The sequence below is a fragment of the Eptatretus burgeri genome, chromosome 4, assembly GCF_056783735.1.
Source record: "Eptatretus burgeri isolate ZD-2024b chromosome 4, Ebu_testis_v1, whole genome shotgun sequence".
Lineage (NCBI taxonomy): Eukaryota > Metazoa > Chordata > Myxini > Myxiniformes > Myxinidae > Eptatretus > Eptatretus burgeri.
The window spans coordinates 77,032,600-77,056,576 of NC_140964.1; the positions used below are offsets into that span (position 1 = coordinate 77,032,600).

At 47.8% G+C, this 23,977-nt stretch overlaps 1 protein-coding gene across 1 annotated transcript in view; it reads right to left on the bottom strand.

Moving 5' to 3' along the window:
* ZC3H18 (zinc finger CCCH-type containing 18) overlaps positions 1-23,977 on the bottom strand; it is a 152,458-nt gene that overhangs the window by 86,776 nt on the left and 41,705 nt on the right. The window contains exons 7-11 of the mRNA XM_085878779.1: positions 15,556-15,713; positions 14,537-14,572; positions 14,138-14,252; positions 13,449-13,765; positions 7,690-7,902 (exon numbers count right to left, since the gene is read on the bottom strand). Coding sequence (XP_085734905.1) covers positions 7,690-7,902; positions 13,449-13,765; positions 14,138-14,252; positions 14,537-14,572; positions 15,556-15,713 — 839 coding nt within the window. The remainder of the gene's footprint in view (positions 1-7,689; positions 7,903-13,448; positions 13,766-14,137; positions 14,253-14,536; positions 14,573-15,555; positions 15,714-23,977) is intronic.

Sequence of the window (23,977 nt, forward strand, 5' to 3'; positions counted from 1 at the left end):
AGTCCTGCGATGAGCGGCGCTGAAACCATGAACCAGCCACCCTAAGTCCATGACTTCTTGCAAAGTCAAGGAACTTAGTGCTATTCTGGTTCATAGTTTCTGACCCATGGGGACCAACACACACCTCATAACCATCCCTATCAGTTCCAGTCGATGCATTGAAATCCCCTAAGACTAGAAGTGTATCTCATCTGGGGCACTGATCAACCACAGACTCGAGTGTGGCGTAGAATGCATCCTTCACGGTGAGATCACTCGCCTCAGTCGGAGCATAAACAGAGACCAGGGAAATGACACCTAAGGAGTGACGAATCCTTAATCTCATAATACGCTCGTTGACCGGTGTTACCTCAATTATCATTGGGGTCAGCTTATTGGACACAGCTACAGCTACTCCTTGGGTATGGTAACCATCAGAGCGACCAGACCAATAGTAGGTGTAACCACCCACCATTATCTCGCCAAACCAAACTCTCTGGAAAATCCTCTATTTCTCTTTGCCGACGACTCCACCCTCTGCCGTACCATCTATCATCCCTCAGACCGGCAAGCAGCAGCTTCTTCGCTCACTGCAGATCTGGATAAAATCACAAACTGGTCCAACACGTGGAACATGTCTTTCAATCCGGACAAATCTCACACTCTCACTATGTCTCTTCGAAAGGACCGTTTAGAAAACCCCCCCATCCACTTTCTCAACAATCCTCTGCAAGAAGTCTTTTCGTTCAAGCTTCTAGGTCTCACTATCTGCCATGACCTTTCCTGGGAAAGTCACATTTCCAACCTCGCCTCAAAAGTCAAAAACTGGGAATCCTCCGTCGTGCAAAGTCCTTCCTCGGCCCTCTTGAGCTCCTGACCACTTACAAAGCTTTTGTCTGTCGCCTGATGGAGTACTGCTCTCCCCTCTGGGCTGGTGCTCCTGCCTCCCACCTTTCTCGGCTTCACGCTGTCGAAACCAGGGCATTTAAGATCATCGGCATCTCCCGCAATGAAGCTGAGTCTTTGGGCCTCTCACTCAATCACCGCAGGTTGGTCGGTGGTCTTTCTGTCTTCTACCGACTCCTCTCCAGCCTTGCCCCCCTGCTCTCTCTGCGATTTGTCCCCACCACATTTCCACAGGGCGCTCAAGGTCCGCCAACAACCCCCTTCTGGTAAAACTACCAAAATCACGAATCACTGCTCATCTTCACTCTTTCATTCCTCTTTTTTCCCGCCTTTGGAATAAACTTCCTCACTCTATTCTTTCCCATTGAGCCTGGTGTTGGCGCAGTGGTTAGGGCAGCGGCTTGGGATCCAAAAGGTCCTGAGTTTAAGCCCCGTTGGGCCACTGAATTAATACACCAGGGGGTTGACTCAGCCTGTCATCCTTCCGAGGTCGGCGAAGTGAGTACCAGTGTACTGGGCCGGTGTATACCCCGGTTAAAATAGGTGTACCATATCCCTGTGTTGTAAGAGGCGACCAGGGTTGCGTCAGGAAGGGCATCCGGCGTAAAACATGTGCCAAATCACTCTGCGGATCATACGGATGATCCGCTGTGGCGACCCCGAACGGGAGCAGCCGAAAGAAGAAGAAGAAGAAGAAGAAGAAGACTATTCTTTCCCATTCTTCCCTCCAGGCTTTCAAAACAGCTGTTCACCACCACCTCTTATCTTCCCCCATCCAAATCCTCGATCTTTTCTACCCCCGATAATCCACCCAAGCCCACTTCCTTCAATTCACCTGCTTTCCTTCCTGAAAGTCCCTGTAATGTCCATCTTCTCTTCGCCATTTTCCCCATCCCATCCCCATCCCTCTCCCTTCCACAGTTCACCTAATGTGTCTGTTCCCCATTGTTTTGTCCCTTCCACTCCCGCCCCTCTTGTCTCATGCCCCCTTGCTGTGAGTTGTGTGTTAGCTCTCATAAGAGCCTCGACAAGGTATACAAAAAAAAAAAAAATGGGTCGCTCAGCTTCTTGGACGCATTGTGAGCATGGTGACAGGAGTCCCCATCTATGTCCAAGATGTGTGGGGCATTGTTTTCCCTGATGCGAACTTCGACTCCTGACTTGGATCCCCGCATGACTGAGCAGGAGTCCACGACGATGGATATGCAGTTCTTCCACAGTAGCTCATACTTCTTCAACAAGTCAACCAGTTCCTGGTGCAACGAGGCACTGTCCACTTTGATCACAACAAGGGACTCTAGATGCTACACTATGACCTGCTTATGCAGTGGGTTGTAGTAACTGGCCAGGACACATAAGACCCTCTGATGGTTTGTGCTTGTTGACTCATCAATGTTCAGAGAGAAGTATTCCCTCTGCAGTGCTGATATCACCTGGTGATGTACGGTATGTCCTAGTCCAAACCTAAGCTTGTAGGAAGCAGATGTCCTGTCCATTGTGAGCTGACCAAGGGCCTTTGCATCCAGGTTGAGTGCTTTGGCCAGGCTTATCAGTTCAGGGGCAAGGCTGAATGGTAGGGAATGCTGTGTGAGGAAGGCAAGGACTATGGCTTGAGCATTGGATACCCTGTCACCTATTGGTACAGCAGGCATCGGTGTACAGGGGATGGGGGCAGTAGAAGCAGCAGTGCAAGAGGTAGCAGAAGGTGAGGAAACACCTGGAGAAAAAGCAAAACCCAAAGCCAATGCAGAGTAAAAAAAGAAAAGCCAATCACCATTTATAATACGTGCTTCAGAAAGTGAATACAGTGACCGGTACAGTGATTACACTAAGCCTCAGACTATTAGTTATTGCCAGGTGCTATTGGTGGTAAACAAGATTGACCCAATTCTGAGTTGTGGCTTGCTTGCCAATTAACATAATTTATTACTGTAGTGAAAGTGCACCACACAACACGACACTACATTGACAGCATAGATGTCTACTGTGTACATGTATACTGACAACTGTACATGTATAAAGCCCAAGGCTATATTTACCAGGAATACTGTAATTGGATGCCCGGATTCTCTGAATATCATGATGATTCTTGCTCTCTGCATGGGATTCCAATGACTTGTACCCACATCCTCCATAAACAATCTCCTTTGAGCACCATGTGCATACAGCCTTTCCTGGCTGGGCTATCTTTTGAATGAAAGCCCCACAAGCCACCGTACCGCATGGCATACGCTCCAGTCATTCCTACTTCCAGGAATTCTTGCAAGTCTTGTCAATTAGTGCAGCCAAACAAGCATCACAATCCCGGGACAGCCTGCGGCTACTGAATGCGGCCATGTTTTAGAAGCGACTTGGCCTTGCATACTCGGAACACCACGCCTCTAGGCAAGCTCGATGAATGCTGCTGTGACAGTTTCAGGAGTAATGCGGCGAGGTGGTCCGAATGTTATGTCAATGAATCTGGCAATGACGTCAGTGCAGAGTGCCAGGAATCTGTATTAGGGACCTCGGAATACTTTTTTTTATAAAGATCGTTGGCGGCGTGAAATCACTCCCAACAATTGACTTAACCCCCCCCTCCCCCCCCATACCCCCTATTTTTTCTCAACGGATTTGTGCTTAACACAGGAATGTTCCTGGGTGAATAAATTCACTAAATTCCGCGAATTCGCGGAATTTTCTCATGCCAGTCTCCTTGCGCTTTGTCCTCACCCTCTCCTCGCACTTTGTCCTCACCCTCTCCTCGCACTTTGTCCTCACCCTCTCCTCGCACTTTGTCCTCCACCTCCCGTCTCCCTTTGTCCTCCCCTTCCCCTCTCCTCACGCTTTGTCCTCCTCCTCCCTCCCCTCCCCTCCCCTCATGCTTTGTTCCCCCTCCCCACGCTTTGTCCTCAAATCCCCCCTCCTCGCGCTTTGTCCTCACCCTCTCCTCGCGCTTTGTCCTTCCCCACTCCTCACCTCGCGCTTTGTCCTCCCCCTCTCCTCGCGTCATACTTTGTCCTCCCCCTCCCCTCACGTCATGCTTTGTCCTCCCCTCCAGTCTCCCTTTGTCCTCCCCTCTCCTCGCGCTTTGTCCTCCTCCTCCCCTCTCCTTGCGCTTTGTCCTCCTCCTCCCTCCCCTCGTGCTTTGTTCCCCCCTCCCCGCGCTTTGTCTTCCCCCTCCCCTCCCCTCGCGCTTTGTCCTCCCCTCCCCTCGCCCGCATTACGCTTTGTCCTCCCCTCGCGCGTTGCCCTCCCCTCGCGCGTTGCCCTCCCTCTCCTCTCTCCTCACGATTTGTCCTTCCTCTACTCCCCTCGCGCTTTGTCCCCTTGCCTCGCACTTTGTTCTCCCCTCCCCTCGCACTTTGTCCTCCCCCTCTCCTCGCGTCATGCTTTGCCCTCCCCTCCCGTCTCCCTTTGTCCTCCCCTTCCCCTCTCCTCACGCTTTGTCCTCCTCCTCCCCTCCCCTCGTGCTTTGTTCCCCCCCTCCTCGCGCTTTGTCCTCCCCCTCCCCTCTCCTCGCGCTTTGTCCTCCCCTCGCCCGCATTACGCTTTGTCCTCCCCTCGCGCGTTGCCCTCCCCTCGCGCCTTGTCCTCCCCTCGCGAGTTGCCCTCCCCTCACGCGTTGCCCTTTGTCCTCCCCTCACGCGTTGCCCTCCCCTCGCGCCTTGTCCTCCCCTCGCGAGTTGCCCTCCCCTCGCGCGTTGCCCTCCCTCTCCTCTCTCCTCACGATTTGTCCTTCCTCTACTCCCCTCGCGCTTTGTCCCCTTGCCTCGCACTTTGTTCTCCCCCTCCCCTCACACTTTGTCCTCCCCCTCCCCTCGCACTTTGTCCTCCCCCTCCCATCCCCTCGTGCTTTGTCCTCCCCCTCTCGTCGCGTCATGCTTTGCCCTCCCCCTCCCATCTCCCTTTGTCCTCCCCTTCCCCTCTCCTCACGCTTTGTCCTCCTCCTCCCTCCCCTCCCCTCGTGCTTTGTTCCCCCCTCCCCGCGCTTTGTCCTCAAATCCCCCCTCCTCACGCTTTGTCCTCCCCTCTCCTCACCTCGCGCTTTGTCCTCCCCCTCTCCTCGCGTCATGCTTTGTCCTCCCCTCCCCTCACGTCATGCTTTGTCCTCCCCTCCCGTCTCCCTTTGTCCTCCCCTCTCCTCGCGCTTTGTCCTCCTCCTCCCCTCTCCTTGCGCTTTGTCCTCCTCCTCCCCTCCCCTCATGCTTTGTTCCCCCCTCCCCGCGCTTTGTCCTCCCCCTCCCCTCTCCTCGCGATTTGTCCTCCCCTCCCCTCACGCTTTGTCCTCCCCTCCCTCGCCCGCATTACGCTTTGTCCCTCCCTTCGCGCGTTGCCCTCCCCTCGCGCTTTGCCCTCCCCTCACGCGTTGCCCTCCCCTCACGCGTTGCCCTCCCCTCACGCGTTGCCCTCCCCTCACGCGTTGCCCTCCCCTCGCGTGTTGCCCTCCCCTCGCGCTTTGCCCTCCCCTCGCGCGTTGCCCTCCCCTCGCGCGTTGCCCTCCCTCTCGTCTCTCCTCACGATTTGTCCTTCCTCTACTCCCCTCGCGCTTTGTGCCCTTGCCTCGCACTTTGTTCTCCCCCTCCCCTCGCACTTTGTCCTCCCCCTCTCCTCGCGTCATGCTCTGCCCTCCCCCCCCCGTCTCCCTTTGTCCTCCCCTTCCCCTCTCCTCACGCTTTGTCCTCCTCACTCCCCTCCCCTCTCCTTGCGCTTTGTCCTCCTCTTCCCCTCCCATCGTGCTTTGTTCCAACCCCTCCCCGCGCTTTGTCCTCCCCCTCCCCTCCCCTCGCGCTTTGTCCTCCCCTCCCCTCGCGCTTTGTCCTTCTTCTCCCCTCGCCCGCCTTACGCTTTGTCCTCCCCTCGCGCGTTGCCCTCCCCTCGCGCTTTGTCCTCCCCTCACGAGTTGCCCTCCCCTCGCGCGTTGCCCTCTCCTCCCTCTCCTTACGATTTGTCCTTCCTCTACTCTCCTCGCGCTTTGTCCCCTTGCCTCGCACTTTGTTCTCCCCCTCCCCTCGCACTTTGTCCTTCCCCTCCCCTCGCGCTTTGTCCTCCCCCTCTCCTCGCGTCATGCTTTGCTCTCCCCCTCCCGTCTCCCTTTGTCCTCCCCTTCCCCTCTCCTCACACTTTGTCCTCCTCCTCCCTCCCCTCCCCTCGTGCTTTGTTCCCCCTCCCCGCGCTTTGTCCTCAAATCCCACCTCCTCGCGCTTTGTCCTCCCCTCTCCTCACCTCGCGCTTTGTCCTCCCCCTCTCCTCGCGTCATGCTTTGTCCTCCCCCTCCCCTCACGTCATGCTTTGTCCTCCCCCTCCCCTCACGTCATGCTTTGTCCTCCCCTCCCGTCTCCCTTTGTCCTCCCCTCTGCTCGTGCTTTGTCCTCCTCCTCCCCTCTGCTCGCGCTTTGTCCTCCTCCTCCCCTCCCCTCATGCTTTGTTCCCCCCTCCCCGCGCTTTGTCCTCCCCCTCCCCTCTCCTCACGCTTTGTCCTCCCTCCCCTCGCCCGCATTACACTTTGTCCTCCCCTCCCCTCGCCCGCATTACACTTTGTCCTCCCCTCCCCTCGCCCGCATTACACTTTGTCCTCCCCTCCCCTCGCCCGCATTACACTTTGTCCTCCCCTCGCGCGTTGCACTCCCCTCGCGCGTTGCACTCCCCTCGCGCGTTGCACTCCCCTCGCGCGTTGCACTCCCCTCGCGCGTTGCACTCCCCTCGCGCGTTGCACTCCCCTCGCGCGTTGCACTCCCCTCGCGCGTTGCACTCCCCTCGCGCGTTGCACTCCCCTCGCGCGTTGCACTCCCCTCGCGCGTTGCACTCCCCTCGCGCGTTGCACTCCCCTCGCGCTTTGCCCTCCCCTCGCGCATTGCCCTCCCTCTCCCCTCTCGATTTGTCCTTCCTCTACTCCCCTCGCGCTTTGTCCCCTTGCCTCGCACTTTGTTCTCCCCCTCCCCTCGCACTTTGTCCTCCCCCTCCCATCACCTCGCGCTTTGTCCTCCCCTCTCCCATCGCCTCGCGCTTTGTCCTCCCCCTCCCATCGCCTCGCGCTTTGTCCTTCCCCTCCCCTCTCCTCGCGCTTTGTCCTCCCACCTCCCCTCTCCTCACGCTTTGTCCTCCCCTCGCCTCGTGCTTTATTCTCCCCTCCCCTCGTGCTTTATCCTCCCCCTCCCCTCGGCTCACGCTTTGTCCTCCCCCCTCCCTTCTCGTCACACTTTGTCCTCCCCTCTCCTCGCCTCGTGCTTTGTCCCCCCCCCCTCCGCTCTCCTCGTGCTTTGTCATCCCACTCGCCTCACGCTTTAGCTTCCCCTTTATCTTCATTTTTTTTCGAGATCAGATCCAAGATGGCCGACTGGCGGTCATTTTGTTACTTTAATATGTCCCCAACCATTTCTCCGACATGCATGGTCCGTTTTTATTCAAACTTGGCACAAGCACAGTACATGATGGCATACACGTGCTCCTCACTTTATTTTGCGATCTGATCATCGCATCAAAGACTGGCGGCCATTTTAGTTGTGCATAAATATTGGCTAGATTTTTAACTCCAGACAGCAGAATTATTAAAACAATGGGGGCTGTGACATTTTATGTCTTTTTTACTTGTTTCCATTGTAATGTGTTTATTTCTGGCTGACGTTGATCTTCCTCTCCATTTCCTCGAAACCCAAGAACCAATCCCCCCTCTTCCCATTGACCCTTGGTTTCCATGATAGTGGTTCTAACTCTCGTGGCATTTTCTAGGAACCCAACCCCCACAATAATTGAGGGTTTACTCCACAGACTATGCCAAACCTTGCATATCTCAAGATATCAACAGACATGAGGAGCACGTCTCACCGTGATGAAAATGAGCCAGAAGATGTCCGCCTCTTCCGACGTGGTGAGCCTATCTCGGTCTTTTTGGGAGACTTCGAGCGTTGCCAAGGGTCTCTCCAGCTGTCGGCACGAGATGTTATGGAAGAGGGACGAGAAGGAGTGCCGCCGGGACTTTGAGCAGGGGCTTTGAGGGTGGCAACTTCTTTCTTTTTGCTTTGCTCTGCTGGGGTACACCTAGAAAACAAAAGACAAATGTTTCATTAACAGAAGAAATCAGGATTTGGTGGTCGAGACGACTGTGCTGGCAAATATGCCCCCATTTTGAATAACTTTGACGAACCAAAATATAGTTGCCACTCAACGATTTGTCCGGAACGTTCCAGAAACCAAACTAGCAAAAAGGTAGAATTAGTGAGATTTATTAATCTTGCCAGATATCATTGTGTACCTAATGTGACTGTCAAATCACCTTTGAACAGAAAATATGGCTAATCATCACAGGAAAAAACTAGAAGGGCACTCTTTGATATCGCGAGACATGCCTCCGCCCACATTATTACGTAATTATACATACTTGTACAAAGTTTGATTTAAAATCCCTGAACCCGGATTCAAAATTTTAAATAATTCTGGCTGCCAGACCATGCATCTGATCAGGTTGAAATTTAAAACATATTCTCCATGGTGATTAGATCATAATGTTTCACGTCGATTGATGATGTGGTTCAAAATAATTTTTTAAAGATTTTCGTTCAATCCAATATGGCTGCCAGACCATGTGACCTATTAATTATTCATGAACACCCTGGTATCGACAAGAATTGAGGAACATGTGGGTGAAGTTTCCCCAGGATCTGTCAAGCCGTTCTGGAAGAGAGGATTTTTAAAGGTTCATTCTTCAAAAAAATATCATAGCTGTCAAACCATGTGACCGATGACATCATAGATGGAGAACTTTTTGTTCCTCATGAATAGGTGATCATACCTATAAAGTTTCGCTTCGATGTGTTCAGCCGTTTTGGAGAAAAAGATTTTTTGGTAGGCTTTTATGTTAAAAACAGTTTGGCTATCGAACCAAGTGACCGATGACGTCATCAATTTTTCCCCCATACAATTGAGCCCAAGATGATGACCCTCAAAATTTTTCATACTGATCGGATAAAGCATTTGACGATTGCAATTATGTCATAACGAAGCCACCTTTGACATCATCCAAAAACAAATAAATAAATAAATCACACTTGTTTCCCATGACATGCGGAGTACTTGACATGTTCCAAGTTTAAATTTTTTCCATAGAGCGATTTCAGAGATACAGAGGCCCAAAGTTTTTCCTTTTTTTCCAACATGGCTGTCATACCATGTGACCGATGACATCATAATCATTAAAACATTCTTCATGTCAAATTGTACCAAATCTCATCCCAAGAGCACATGCGCACAGAGGAATAAGGTAATTATTTTACTCTGCCAGACAGGCAGTCAAGCAAAACTGAAAATAATTCCAATCAGGAAACTTACCATTTTAAGCGACATCGTATCGGACACAAACAACAGGCACGAAGAACAAATTTGACATGCCAAATGAGGTCGTGTACACTGTACAGGACGACGCAGCAACGGCAGTAAACTTCTAAAAATTGATATTTTTCCTGCAGCCTTTGAAACGTTAATTTTATTTCAATTGAATTACATATGACTTGTTTTGTTTTAACAATTACAATTGAATAACAATTGTTGTTTAATTACATATGACTAACAGCTTGTTTTATGAAATGAAGGATTAATCAATTGAATTCCATAATTACAATACCATAGAACACAAATCGCCTTGTTTACAACACTTCCAAAATCCTCCAGTTTTGCAGTACTTGGACAAAATATGACAGGAAACCCTCGCTATTCACGGGGGATACATTCCTTCGATCACCTCAAATGGAGAAACCACAAATTCTGATACCATGGGCTTATGGGAAGAAGGGGGATAGGTTCCAAAACAACAAAAAAAAAACATATTGTGACAAGAATGATGATGTAAAAGTGCAACAAACGTGTGAATAATATATTTATTTACTGTACTGTGTAAAATATGTATGATGAAGATGACGATGGTTGGCGAGGGGCACTAGCCCGAATGCTTTGTTCTTACTTTTTAATGTAGCGCACAATCGACTTGAAATAGTCGACTCGCAGATGCCACACTTTGGCCACGACTGAGCTTATCCAATAATTTCACTTTCTAGCTCAGACATGATTCTTATTCCTTTTAGCCTTGGATTCACTCGCTGCACCATCACTCACTTTCCTCTTAGGTGCCATGATGAAGAGAATGCGTTATCACAAGAAAACAAATTGCAAAAAGTTGACAGAACAAAGTCAAAACGTGGACAAAGCCGAAACTGCGAATGTCAAACCCACGAATGTGTGTATATGCCGACATTGCCAAAACTGCAAATGTACTTAAGTATATCGCAAAGTAGAAATGAGGAACTACTTCAGTATAACCACAAGTAGGGCTGTACCACGGCCAGGAAAATGGAGTGTTGGCACCAACGAATAGCCGAAATCGTGAATGCTGACCCCATGGATGCTGAGGGTTTCCTGCACACCATTTTACACCATCTCGACCAATCAAATTTGTCACTTATGCTCTCAGGTGGGGGAATATCAAGATTCAGACAAAATGGTGGCTTTCAGAAAATAATATTGAGATTTAGAAATACACATCGTGCTTGGAAATAGTTGAAAGCAATTGTTGAAATGACCCTTCCCATGTCTTTTTCTTCTCAAGACTGTGTAGGGTAAGGTGTTCTATGATCTCGTTTATTTTTAATTTCACAGTTATTTTTTTTATTCCATCGCATCCCATTTCATCCCTGTGACAATTGTGACTTGATGGAGGCTCAAAGTCTAATCTGGTCAATTAGAATGTACAATAAAGTAGCACATATGCAAATGGACGTGGGTAATAATTGCCGAATGTTGTACAGTAAAAGTGGGAGCTACAATACAAAATGTTCAAATTGTCGGAATCACACACACACACACACACACACACACACACACACACACACACACACACACACACACACACACACACACACACACACACACACACACACACACACACACACACACACACACACACACACACACACACACACACACACGCACACGCACACGCACACGCACACGCACACGCACACACGCCATTTCCCTGCTATAAAGCGGGGGTTAGCCTTGCGGGCCCCATGACAATCTTCTCCACTTTACCCTATTTTCTGCATCTCCCCTTCTTAATCCCCTTGCCCACATTTCTTCTTCCACCACCTTCAGCCAAGGTTCTCTGTCTTCCCCGTCCTCCACTTCCGACTACACTCATTTCCAACACTCCTCTGACCCAGTCACTTTCATCCTTCCTCAACACATGACCCAACCATCTCAACCTGTTTCTCTTCACAACCTCCATCACAGACTCTATTCCCATCATCTTCCGCAGGTCATCATTTGTCTTCCTCTCTCTCAACGATACTCCACACATCTACCGAACCATTCGCATTTCCACCCTTTCCAGCCTTTGTTGCTGCTCCATGTTCAGTACCCATATCTCACTCCCATAAATCATCGTACTCCTCACACATGTAGCATACACCTTTCCCTTCAGTTTCAACGACACTCCCCTCTTTGTCAGCACGCCACTCAGTTCCCGAAACTTCTTCCATGCACATCTCACTCCAGCAACCGTCGAAGAGTCTGATCCACCTTCGCCCTTCAGCATGTCTCCTAGATAGCAAAATGTTGTCACACCTTCAAGCTTCACACCATCTCCAAGATCCAACTCAACAATTCCTTCATCTGCAGCTCCCTCTATGCACACGTTACACTTGAATGTAGCTGCCACACTGGTTAATGACCCTCTCACCCCACTACATTTTCGATGAATCCATTCAGCACACATTGCACACTGAATTGAGTTCACTCCGACACCCTTCCTGCACACAGCACACGGCCACTTTCCAGTCCTTTCCACCTCACCACATGCTTTACCACTTGCCATCACCTTCGTCTTTCCGATATTCACCATCAAACCTTTTGCCTCCATACATTCCTTCCACTTGTTCATCTTCTCCATCAGTCCATCCATACTCTCTGCAATCAACACCAGATCATCTGCATACAGCAGCTCCCACGGTAAACCCTCCTTTACCCTCCGAACCAGCACCTCCATCACAACTACAAATAGAAGTGGACTAAGTACTGACCCCTGGTGCACTCCTACCTTCACTTCAAACTCACCACTGTTCCCATCCTTCGTCCTTGCAGCTGTGTGCGCTCTCTCGTACATTGCCATCACTACTCTGATCAACCATTCCTCCACTCCTAACTTCCTCAATGCCCATGTCATTACTTCGTGTGGAACCCAATCAAATGCTTTCTCCAGATCAACAAACCCCAAAAACAACTTCTTCCTCTTCTCCATGTACTTCTCCTGCAACTGCCTTACAATAAAAATTGCATCTGTCGTTCCTCTTCCTGGCATAAATCCAAACTGCATTTCTTCAATCTTTACCTTCTTCCTTATCCTCTTCTCCAACACCCTTTCCAATACCTTCATTCCATGCTCCAATAACTTTATTGCTCTATAGGAGCCACAGTCCAGAGGGTCACCTTTCCCCTTGTACAGAGGGACGAGGGTAGTCAGTTCCCAATCCACTGGAATGCGGCCTTCTTTCACCACCAGATTACAGATCTCTGTCATTCTCTTCACACCCCAACTTCCCGCTGCCTTCAACACATGTCCCACAACTCCCGTCGGCCCTCCTGCTTTTCTACTCTTCATTGGTCTTCGAGCTTCATCAACTTCCTTCTCAGTTATCTTCTCTGCTGGTCCTAAAACTGGGTTACTCTCCATGTTGCTATCCCATTCATTTTCTACATTCAACAGCCTTTCCATATATCTCTTCCATCTTCCTTTAATTCCATCTGAGTCCACAACGATTTGTCCCACTTCATCCTTCAAGCAACTCACCCCCGTCACATCAAACCTCTCTTTCGCTATCTGCTTTGCAATCCTGAATACCGCTCTCTTACCCTCTTCTGAATCCAAGCGTTCTCCGAACATTTTCCTCTTGGCCTCCTGCGCCTTTGCATAATCATAAGCGCTAATAATCATGCGCCTTTGCTAATGCTCTGAATCATAATTCGTAAAAGTTGTCCACCGTGGACCGTGTTTGAATTGCTGAATCCAAAATGGTGGGTATTTCAATTATCGACGGTGCACTACGCACTATATCGATAATGCAATCCTGTAATATAAGAAAATATTTTTCCCACCTTACAAACCCAAAAACGGTGGGTCATGAACATCGCTGCACTTGTTGAGTTTTCACCACAAAATTCAAACACATTCTCAACACCTTTTATGACATTGCAGCCTCCTCCTCTACCCCTTACCTCACTCATGTATGATGATTTTAATGCAATTTGCGATCATGATTAAAGCAGTCTTGCAACATAATTATTTTCCAACAAGGATGACTTACTTCTCCATCAATCGGAAATTTCTGGCAAGAATATCGATGCGCATACTCCACATATACATATCAAATAGCACTTTAAAACTGCAAAGAAAAGTTAGGCCCAAAGATGACACAAGGCCAAAAATAGGCACACAACACATCACATTTTGAAATGTGATACAACATGCCTGAAATAGACCTGCCATCTCACTTGCACAAAACGATTTGGTGGAGGATTTTGCAAACAGTAATCATTCTTACTTTGCAGAGGAAACAGCAGAGGGTCCAGAAAGCGGTGGAGTCCTCGTACTTCGCCTCTTTTCCTCGTCTTTTGAAGAAGTGCGCTCCTTTTCATCTTTGCGTGTACGTCCCTTCTCCTTTTCTTTCTTTTCCTTTTCCTTCCCCCTTTCTACTCCACGTATCTCTACCTCACGACGCCGTAGTCGATCACGGTCCCGCTCTCTCTCTTTTTCCTTGACTCGATCTCGGTCTCTGTCTCGATCCCGCTCTCGATCTCGTTCTCGATCTCTTTCCCGGTCCCGCTCTCGATCCCTCAAGCGATCTCGCTCTCGGTCCCGCTTTTTTCAGTTTAGGGCAGAAAGATCATTAGTACAGAAAAAAACAAACAAACAATGAGATATGCTGGTTTAAAGTCAAATTAACACCCTCATTAACTGCAGGAATAAAACTTAGACTGTTTCATCACACACAATCAAATCCACCAAAAATGTTGTATGGTTTACATAAAACACAGGTACTTTCTTATATTCACAGGGTAGGACTCATTTTATATCATAATCATCCTCTCTATACAATTATCGCACCTCCAACACCTCCAGATTTAGGAACCCCAACCTCAACCACCGGCCTCCAACCATAATTTTCACAAATTCCCAATTCTCCCAATAAAGGTTTCAAGCAAAGCCAACAAGGCATCCTCAACCACTCACCCTTATTCGGCATTGCTCAGAATCACGCCACTGCACCCGTAGATTTTCATAATAACCACTCCTCCAGCAAGCCTCTGCCTCTGCCTCGCAGTATGGGTCAAAATATGGGTCGAAGCTGCACAAGAGCAAGCAAATGTTATGTTATAACAAGTTACTACATGCAATAGCAATTCTTGTTTTTATGCTTATGTAGACAATGCATACTGGCAGGGATGGTATCATTAGTTACGATTTAATTTTTGGATTTACCCTTGTATCTATGGATACACCTTCATGCAATGAGCTGAAAAAAGTGAGAACCTCTCACGCTTTCGACAGAAGCCAACTTTGCCACCGAAAACAAATAGGCTAAAACCTGCACGTGAACAGAATCAAGAACGCATGAAAAGGGCAGCTCACCCATAGTCTGGGACATCATGGTAGGGCATCATGTCCCTGTGTGAAAACCAACATGGATATCTCCAGTCATGTTATATTTTGTTTTGTTTCCAGCAATACCATTTGATTGTGCAAAGTCAACAACAGAATGTTTTATTAATAAAACAGCTATTGTTGAATTGTGGGTATATTTAACACATTCACATTTCTGCTATTATAATGATTATTTTTGTACATTTTATTAATAAAAGGCACAACATACTGTGACACCCACCCTCTCCCTCCACTGACAAGCTCTCCCTCTCCTCCTGCCTCAAAAAATTTGCTTGGCTCCTTCGTTCAGTCACTTCACTTGCCCTTCCAGATGGCGAACATGTTGACCTATTAATTTACCGGTGTGGAGGTAATTTTCAAATTCTACAGAACCCTCTCACGATACAAACCTTGGCTGGAGTGCAGTCTCTACTATCTGCAAGAGTTCGTTCCTAGGCTGATGCGGATCGTAAATATTTGTGAATACTTGACGATGCTTCACTTTCACCATTCTCAAGCCACCTCAGAAGCTCGAGCTTGTCCTCTATTGTTCGCACTACATGCTTCCTCTTTGACTTTGAAGCACCAGACAATGGTGAGGCACAATGAAGTGAACGTTTGGGTACCATTACTCATTCACGTAAAGGGTAAATACGCAAAATGGCTCGTTAGTGAGCTGTTTCCAGTGATTGATCAAGTTCTTGGTGAATGATCTGATTCTCCTATGGCTGGGTGATATTGCAGAGGGTACCTGCGCGCAACAATTTTATGCGGAAGATTGGTGTTTCTGGTTAGTTGATATGCAGATAGTAGAGCGTCGACTAGATTTTGACTGACAAACACAGGTGCACGCACATGTCTTCATTCTCAAATCAATATGTCCCATAATTAAGACAATTATAATCCATAGGGAAAACACAACAAATACTGCTCACCTCCACAAGCATTTACCACAAATCGCACCTCATTAGAATTATATCAAATGTTGCACAATGTAGAAGACGTACCCCATGTCACGAGGGTCACGCCCAGGCCGGAATCCACGGTCGTGGAAAAAGTCATTCTCCTTATCAAAATCACGCTCATCCTCACCAATGCTCATGGTGAGCCGTTTCTCTTCAAAATCTGGTTCTTGTTCCTTTCGTAGAGAAGCCTTCCTCATGAGCTACACAAAAGATGTACCAGCGGGAATTGAAGAAAGAAGGAAAAGGAACAAAATCAGACCAAATACCGACAGGAAAGTACATAGATATCAGAATGTAGCAGAACAAGGCAAATTTTGCAAAACCTTAACAAGTGGGATAATGATATTGTTACGGCTGTGGAAATTCGCAGAACACCATAAAGGTCCTCAGTTCAGTTAGATCGATAAGTCTGTGTTCAGTTAGATTTCCCCCACCGTTGTTTAATGCGATTTATTCGTGCAACGGGGCTGTGATCCTTTGATAGTGCTTTTCTTTTCCTATCGTTATTTTGGACCAACCACATCTCAACCACCATTACAACAACCAACAATGCTTCCACCACCAATCACAACAAATCACCACCACCAACGTCGCTCTCGACCACCACTTCGCGGGGGCCTCCACCGCCACCACAAACATCGCTCCCACACAAAAATTACGCCAACCACCTTACCACCTTCGCCGCTACGCCAACTGTCGACCCCCTTCTCCAGAAACCACATCACAACCCTCTCCGCTCATGTAAACCGTCTCTACGAAGCGAAGGAAACCAGAGGAGTTCCGATGGTGCACGGATTTTCCCGCCTGATTCTCCCGCCTTGTTATTCCCGCCTGTTTTCCCCGCGCTTTGGTGTGGGGGAAGAGCGATGCGGGCCAAAGGTCAAAGGTCATGTGAAGGAGGGGCCTCATTTTGGGGGAATGAATCTCCCTGGACCTGTGCCAAGAATGATTCTCTCGGCCCCCTGCGAGGCGCACGGAGAGGGGGCGAGAGGGCACGCCCCTTTTCTGGAAGCTTCCCGCAGGAGCTGGAAGGGGGGCAGAGCGAAAAAAACGGGAGGAGCGAGACGTTGGAACTGGGGGATATAAGGGCGTGCAGGACACTAGTTGGGGTTTTATTTTTTTTTGCTTTTTTGTCTTTGGGTTGGTGGTCATCTTCGTGGTGGTTCACTGGTGGTCTTCTGCGGGTGCATTGGTGGTTTCGTCGTCGTCGAAGTGGTGCCTTCTCCTTGGGCGCGACAAGTCGTGTGTGTTGTGCGTGGTGGTCCGGGTCGAGGCGCGAAGGACACGGACGGGAGGCGCCGCTTTGCAGCTCTGCCGCGCAGCCTGCGCACCCGGGAGGAGAGCGCCGGAGAGAGCTCGCCCACCATCGCACCACGAGGGTGCAGGTAACCTGCAACGGTCTCGTGGGGTCCGTTCGGTCAACCAGGCTCCACGCCATAAAGGTCTACGGACCCTGTCTGGCGCCCTCGTCTTTGAGGGTGGCCTTTTCCTTTCTTTTGAATGAATGTTGGTGGCGCCGTGTCCTGAAAGTAAAAACTGTTAAGTGACTAGATAATTGCTTATAGACGGTCGTAGTGCTTTCACCTTGCTCGTGTCTTTGTCCCCATCCCGCGCATGATTGTTTGCCTGTATACGTGTTCTTGAATACCTGCATTGATTGCATGGCTGTATATGTGCCTGTGAGAAAATAATAAATGTGCTTGTGTGAATGTTACCCGTTCGTCGTGTCTTTTTCCCCCATTGGAACGCCATATTGCATCTCGGAATATTAGTTGGGTTTTAAATACCCGTTAAATAGAATCGGATCCGGCGAGGTCGGGTGATAATACCCGCTCGGTTATCACTGCAGAATGGAACGGACCGCTTGAGCGGTTCGTGTCCAAGCCGACCTGCGCTGAGGTACGGTCTCCCGGTAGGCTACCCGTGCAGGTACTTAGGTATGTCGATATTCGACGATTGACCCTATTTTGCATGGGTATAAAATTGGCTAGGCCGTGGTGGGGTTGAAGACCTACCCGTGACAGGGTTCCGGCGTTGTTCTGGAAGGTCACGACTGAATTGTCCGTCCGGTGGGCGAGCGGCTACTATTAGTGAAAAGCGGTCGTTCGCACGCCAGTGGGCGCAAATTCGTAACAATATGTACAGACCCAAATACAAGAGGAAGACAAAAACTACTTCAGGCAAAACTAGAAGGGCATTCGGTAGAGCGCGTACCTACGCCACGCAATGCTGATCCACGAGAACATATTGTTACGAATCTGGCAGCCATGAGCACTCGACATTCAGGTCGAACAGTTATATCGGTAAGTGTTTGTTTACAGTTAGGGCCCCCTACCTGTGTCTAAAGGGAATTACATGTGTGCGCTGCGGAGTTTCGTTTACAACAAATCTCCTTCACTTCAGTTCACACACCGACACCATTGCCCACATGAGTTCGGCCACGTACGTGGGCGGAGATTTCCATCGCCTCAGACTGGGACTCCGCCCAGGAAGGAAGGGGCCTGCCCCTTGTCCAATCAGGCCACAAAAGGCGGCTTTCCCACGACACGCCGGCCAATGAGGGTTGAGATGGCCACAGAGGGCAACTTTCCCACGACACGCCGGCCAATGAAGGTTGAGATGGCCACAGAGAGCGACTTTCCCACGAAGCCCCGTCCAATGAGGGTGGAGATCGCCTCAGACGGCGATTTTCTCACCCCGGAGGAAAAGGAATATAAAGGAAAGCCAAGCTGGGAGCGTAGGTCATCGTCGTCTTGGGGGTCACGGGTCTTGATGCTGGCTGGTTCGTCTGGTCCTGGGTCATCGTTGTCTCTGATCTTCTCCTTGGTATTGGTCGATTGGTGCGTGGCCAGTTGGAGAGCGCGGTACCTGGTGCTTGGAGCAGCATCGTGTTGCGGGTTCGAGTCCCGCCGAGCCGAATCGTCGAAGACCACACGAGGTGGACAGGTCCAAACACAGGCTGTGGTCTCCAGCTCACCTTTCCTCGAGCTGGAAGCCTTCAATAAAAACCCGACGGGGTCCAATTGTGTGTGTGTGTGTGTGTGTGTGTGTGTGTGTGTGTGTGTGTGTGTGTGTGTGTGTGTGTGTGTGTGTGTGTGTGTGTGTGTGTGAAGGGCCCATCTTCAAGTATAATTGTGTAAGTGTTTTCTTTTGCTCATTGTGCATTATATTTCTTATTCGGATAACTCTGCTCTTTGTGTGTTCCCCCTCCCCGATTATTGTGATAAATAAATATCCCCTATTGTTGAATGTACCAGAAGCCTGGTGTTGGCGCAGTGGTTAGGGCAGCGGCTTGGGATCCAAAAGGTCCTGAGTTCAAGCCCCGTTGGGCCACTGAATTAATACACGAGGGGGTTGACTCAGCCTGTCATCCTTCTGAGGTCGGCGAAGTGAGTACCAGTGTACTGGGCCGGTGTATACCCCGGTTAAAATAGGTGTACCAGATCCCTGTGTCGTAAGAGGCGACCAGGGTTGAGTCAGGAAGGGCATCCGGTGTAAAACATGTGCCAAATCACTATGCGGATCATATGGATGATCCGCTGTGGTGACCCCTAACGGGAACAGCCGAAAGAAGAAGAAGAAGATTGTTGAAAGTACCAGCTCGTTTCTGTGTTTCTTTCATTGGCTTAGCAAGCTGTGTATTGAGAGATAGCGAGGGTAAATTGTTCATTTGGTCCGGCGCGGCTCTGGTAACTCCGCTCGGTTACACCGGATCAGAGCCGTTACCTGCGACTCGGATCGGACAGAGTCGGCCGAGGGTGTGGCTCCCCGGTAGTTAGACTGCGTGGGTATTTAGGTATATTGAAATTGGCAATTGACCCTACCCCACGTGATTGACCTATTGGCGATCTTCGGTCCGATAAGGGACCTGTGACCTTTTGGATTTATCTGAAAGGTACGATCTAAATTCCGGGTGTTCAGTGGAGCCGACTCTAATGCTCCCCCTAGCGGTCGTGCTCGCCATCGAGACCTGGCACCACAACAATATCGGCCCGAATACATTTTTGAAATGTCATATCATGCCATATGGTACTATATCGTTTTTGGCCCTATCTCTCAATGGTGAAGAATCACTTATGAAATTGAATAATTCACGTATCCAGATCCAGATTCGGATCTTCACCACAATTGAATCAATTTGTCGTGGTCACACACCAAACCTGTCCACAACTTTTTGAGATATCATGCTATATATCAGTTTAGCCCAATCTCTCAATGGTGAAGAAACACTTAAAAAATTAACAGATCCAGATTCGGATTCGGATCGTCACCACAATTGAATCAATTCGTCATGATTACACACCAAACCTGTCCACCAAGTTTCGTCCGAATCCATCCACAACTTTTTGAGATATCCTGCACAAAAACAAACAAACGAAGACAGAAAGGGGTGAAAACATAAACCCCTTCACCTTCGGTGGTGGAGGTAATTATCAGATCCAGATTCGGATTTTCACTAAAATTGAATCAATTCTTCCATGTCACACACCCAACATGTCCAAGTTTCGTCCGAATACGTCCACAACTTTATGAGATGTCATGCTCTGTATCATTTTTGGGCTGTATCTCTCAATTGTGAAAAATCACTTTAGAAATTCTCGTAGCCGGATCCGGATCTTCACCAAAATCTCATCAGTTCGTCTTTGTCACACACCCAACCTGTCCACAAAATTTAATCCGGATCTGTCCACAACTTTTTGAGATATCCTGCACACAAACAGACAAACAAGAAAAGACATCATGCAGAGCATGATACTTGAAAAATCCACCCCCTCTCCAAAGGTTGCCATGGATACATGAAATTGATGATTTTAGAAGTTTGAACTTGAGTTGACCTTTTAACCTCAAAAACAATAAGTTTTCCAAATTCATTATTGCACTATGCAATTGCTGTTTAATCATAAACTCAAATGGATGAAAATCAACATCGTTTCAGCTAAAAAAAAAAAAAATTCGATGATTTTCGACGTTTGACCTTGAGTTGACCTTTGACCTCAAAATAGTTGGTTTACTAATTCAGTGACGCAATATGCAAATCTTGTTCAAATTTCAAGTCAATTGGATGAAAAATGATTTTAGAAATTTGACCTCAAGATGACGTTTGACCTCAAAATCAATAGGCTTCTCAATTGAGACTACCTCTACAACTTGGTAAAGTTTCATGATGATCGGTTTCGAAATGTGACATGTAGGCGACAGACAGACAGACAAAATCGACTGATTTATACCCTTGAAAAATCTTCGATTTTGCAAGCAACAAACAGACAAACAAGTATACAAGCCGGTAGGCGACGAGGGATCCGCTCGGATCGAAGCGCTGGATACGATGCTTTTCATTCTGACCGATCCACCGACGAAGATTCATTGCCAAGACGTATTGGTTCACATACAATTGTTCCTCTGCCTGGCAAGATTTTTCCTATTGCGTATTTTGCCAACTGGCACTCCTCACAGGACTACCATTTGAAAAATAAAACCTAAATCAAAAATCGGCTCAAGTAAAATTTTCTAAATATCTCAAAGTGATTAATTCCAAAGTCTCGTTTCTCCACATTCAAAACTGTAGGACAAGTATTGAAAATTAGTGCTGCAGAATGGTGCCACAAAACAGATCAATTGTGCATTTTGGGTAATAAGCACGAAAATTGGCACAGATGTAGCTTTTAATGTGCTGAACATTTCTAGATATGGGGCCATTTCAGTTTCTTTCCAAGATGGCCGCCAAATTCAAAATGGCCGCCACTGAGTAAAAAACTGCTTTCTGACTTCTTTGTAATATTCAAATGTACTAATTTCATATTTTTCATGCTCTTTCACCACGATATTGCATAGTTAGTTTCTTTACTGATGTTTGCATATTTCAACAATGCAACAATTTTAAAAATGGCGCAGAAATCCAAGATGGCCACCATGCTGAAGAAGTTGAGGAGATCTACCTCTGAAAAGGAGGTAAAAAGGGTCGTTTTTGCTGAACAACATCCACGCCACTTGATATATTCTTTCCATGCTTTGAGTCGCATATTGCCTCATATATTTAAAACAAATTACATCGTTAAACCAAATTGTTGCCTATCTCATTTGCATAATAAAAGGGGAATGCAAACTCTCCCTTCCTATAACAAAGCACATGAGTTCTGCAGTTGGCAAAACGTTCTTATGACATGTAGCTTTCATCTACGCAATGAGTCTCTAAGTTTTGGAATATTATCACGTGTAAATACAAAGTAATTGGACAAAAATAACCGTTTTTAACCTCCATATCTAGAGAGGTGGATCTCCCCAACTGTTAAGTGGATAACTGGAAAAGCTAATGTATCCTTAATGAAGTCAGGTTTTCTTCAAATTATAATTCTTTTATTACTATCACATGTAGGCATGGCCTTTACTATGATTTGTTTTTCAAGAGAAAAGTCTATCAATATGGTGCACATTCATCTTGTTATAATAGATCTAAGTCATCGCATCGCAACAAGATTCAGCAATGGTTTTTTTTAGCAGTCCATTGTTAGTTATATTTAGAAACAGCAATCTACCTCTTGGCACAAAATAATGCTGAATATTGCTTCATCATGTTATTGACGCTCACAGTCTCCGTGACACTTGCAATATGTTGTACATGCCATCTCTGCCTTCACACACTTGCACTGGCGCAGGCATCCAAGTTCCACTTTGCAGCCGCACTTAAGAAGTTCTTTGCACAATTTGGATGCTTCAGGCAGGGTTGTCCACAGAGGTTCCCACAACTGTGAGGCCCCTTTAAACCATCCCCAGTCAGCGGGATCTGGTAACTGGATCTCGCAGTAATGCCTGCCCCCAGCAATGCCCTGCCTGATATGCTGCCCGCTTTGTGTGTTGACACAGTGCAGCTGAAGTAGGTGGAATGAACTCAATGGATCTCCCCTTTAGAGTAAATAACTCTCTTCGGGCAACATCAACACTGTTACAGCAGCTTGTCCGGTCATACATGATGACAACAAACTGTTCAATTATTTGCATTTGTTCTTTCAATGTCTCGTCTGAAGGAGGTACTCTACCAAGAATTGCAAAGACTTCTACGACATCTGTGAAAACCTTCATTGTGTTCCATGCTGTTTTCTTTCCTCGGTTCAGAAAGAATGACGTCTGATCACAACCGGTGAAGGCGTGGAACATTAGCAGAGACAAAGATTTATCTGGACCTAGGGTATGGGCAATGGTGTGTGCTGGTACGAGTCTGCACTTCTTTCCTGTGCCAAATAATACCCATATTTCACTCAGGTTCGTTTAGTTGAACAATGATATTGCCAAGACAAGCACGTCAGTGTCCACAGTACGCAACATGACTTTCTGGTATCCATTCGCAGCAGCGTCTGCTGCATGGAGTAGTAGCCTCGCGTCGGCTTCTTCGTGTGCACATGGAGAAAGGCGACTGATGTCATTTTTTGGGGAATTCAGCAATATCGATTTGCAAAACGTAGATATGACCTTCTTTTCAGTTTGGATTGTCACCGATTGTTGCGCCAAGAATGCAAAGAGTTCTTTCTTGTTTTCACTGACTTTGAGGAATCCTTCCTAGTTTCCTGGGATCTTGCTATTTGGTTGAACACGTCTTTGTGTACCTGTTCCACGGTTCTTCCTCGTCATTGCTTTGAGACTATTTGGAATATATTCATCCCAGACAATGTCTACTCTGCTGGCTTTTGTAAGCTGGGTCTGAATATAGGGCAGGAAAATGCACTTGGAGTATTCATGGAAGGTTTTGGCAGGGCCTGGTTTCAACATGTTAATGATAGCGGCGCCATCTAGGAGAATGACATCAACCTCAGGAACCTGTTCCAGTGGAGTAGGGTAAGTTTCCTCAAAGCACTTGACTAGGTCAGCCTTTGTCCCTAACCGCAACTCTCCAAATTTGGACAACTAGTACGTGCCCATAAAAAAAATAATAATAAATAAAAAAGGAATAAATAAATATTCCAACCGCGAGCAAGAAACAACCACACAGGCCGTTTCTTCGCTCTCGCGTGCCCGTACGTGCGTGGCCCGGAAGTTCGCATATCACAGTTACGATATTAGCAATTTAGGTTTTAATGGCCAATTATTCAATTAGTGCCAACGTATTTTACCTTTTCGCAATGTCGTCGCAAGGAAAAACAAAAAGAGAAGAGAAGAGGAGAAAAAAAATTACTTCCTGGTTCGGAGCGTACCAGCACTCTGATGTTACCGAAATTTATGCACCGTCTAATATGAAAACGATCATAAATTGGGGCATTGTGTTTATCTATAAATGCGCAAAAGAAATCAAGACATTATTAGAATACACAAAGTCATCACTCTCCGGAAGCCCGTACGTTGTAACCCGTAATGGGGAACGCGGCTGAGGTTCCCTTCCCCTATCGGCCACGCCCACGTAATAACGTATCTTGTCATTGGTTTGGAAAATAAATGGCCATAACTTGGGAAGCACTTGTCCGATTAATATCAAACC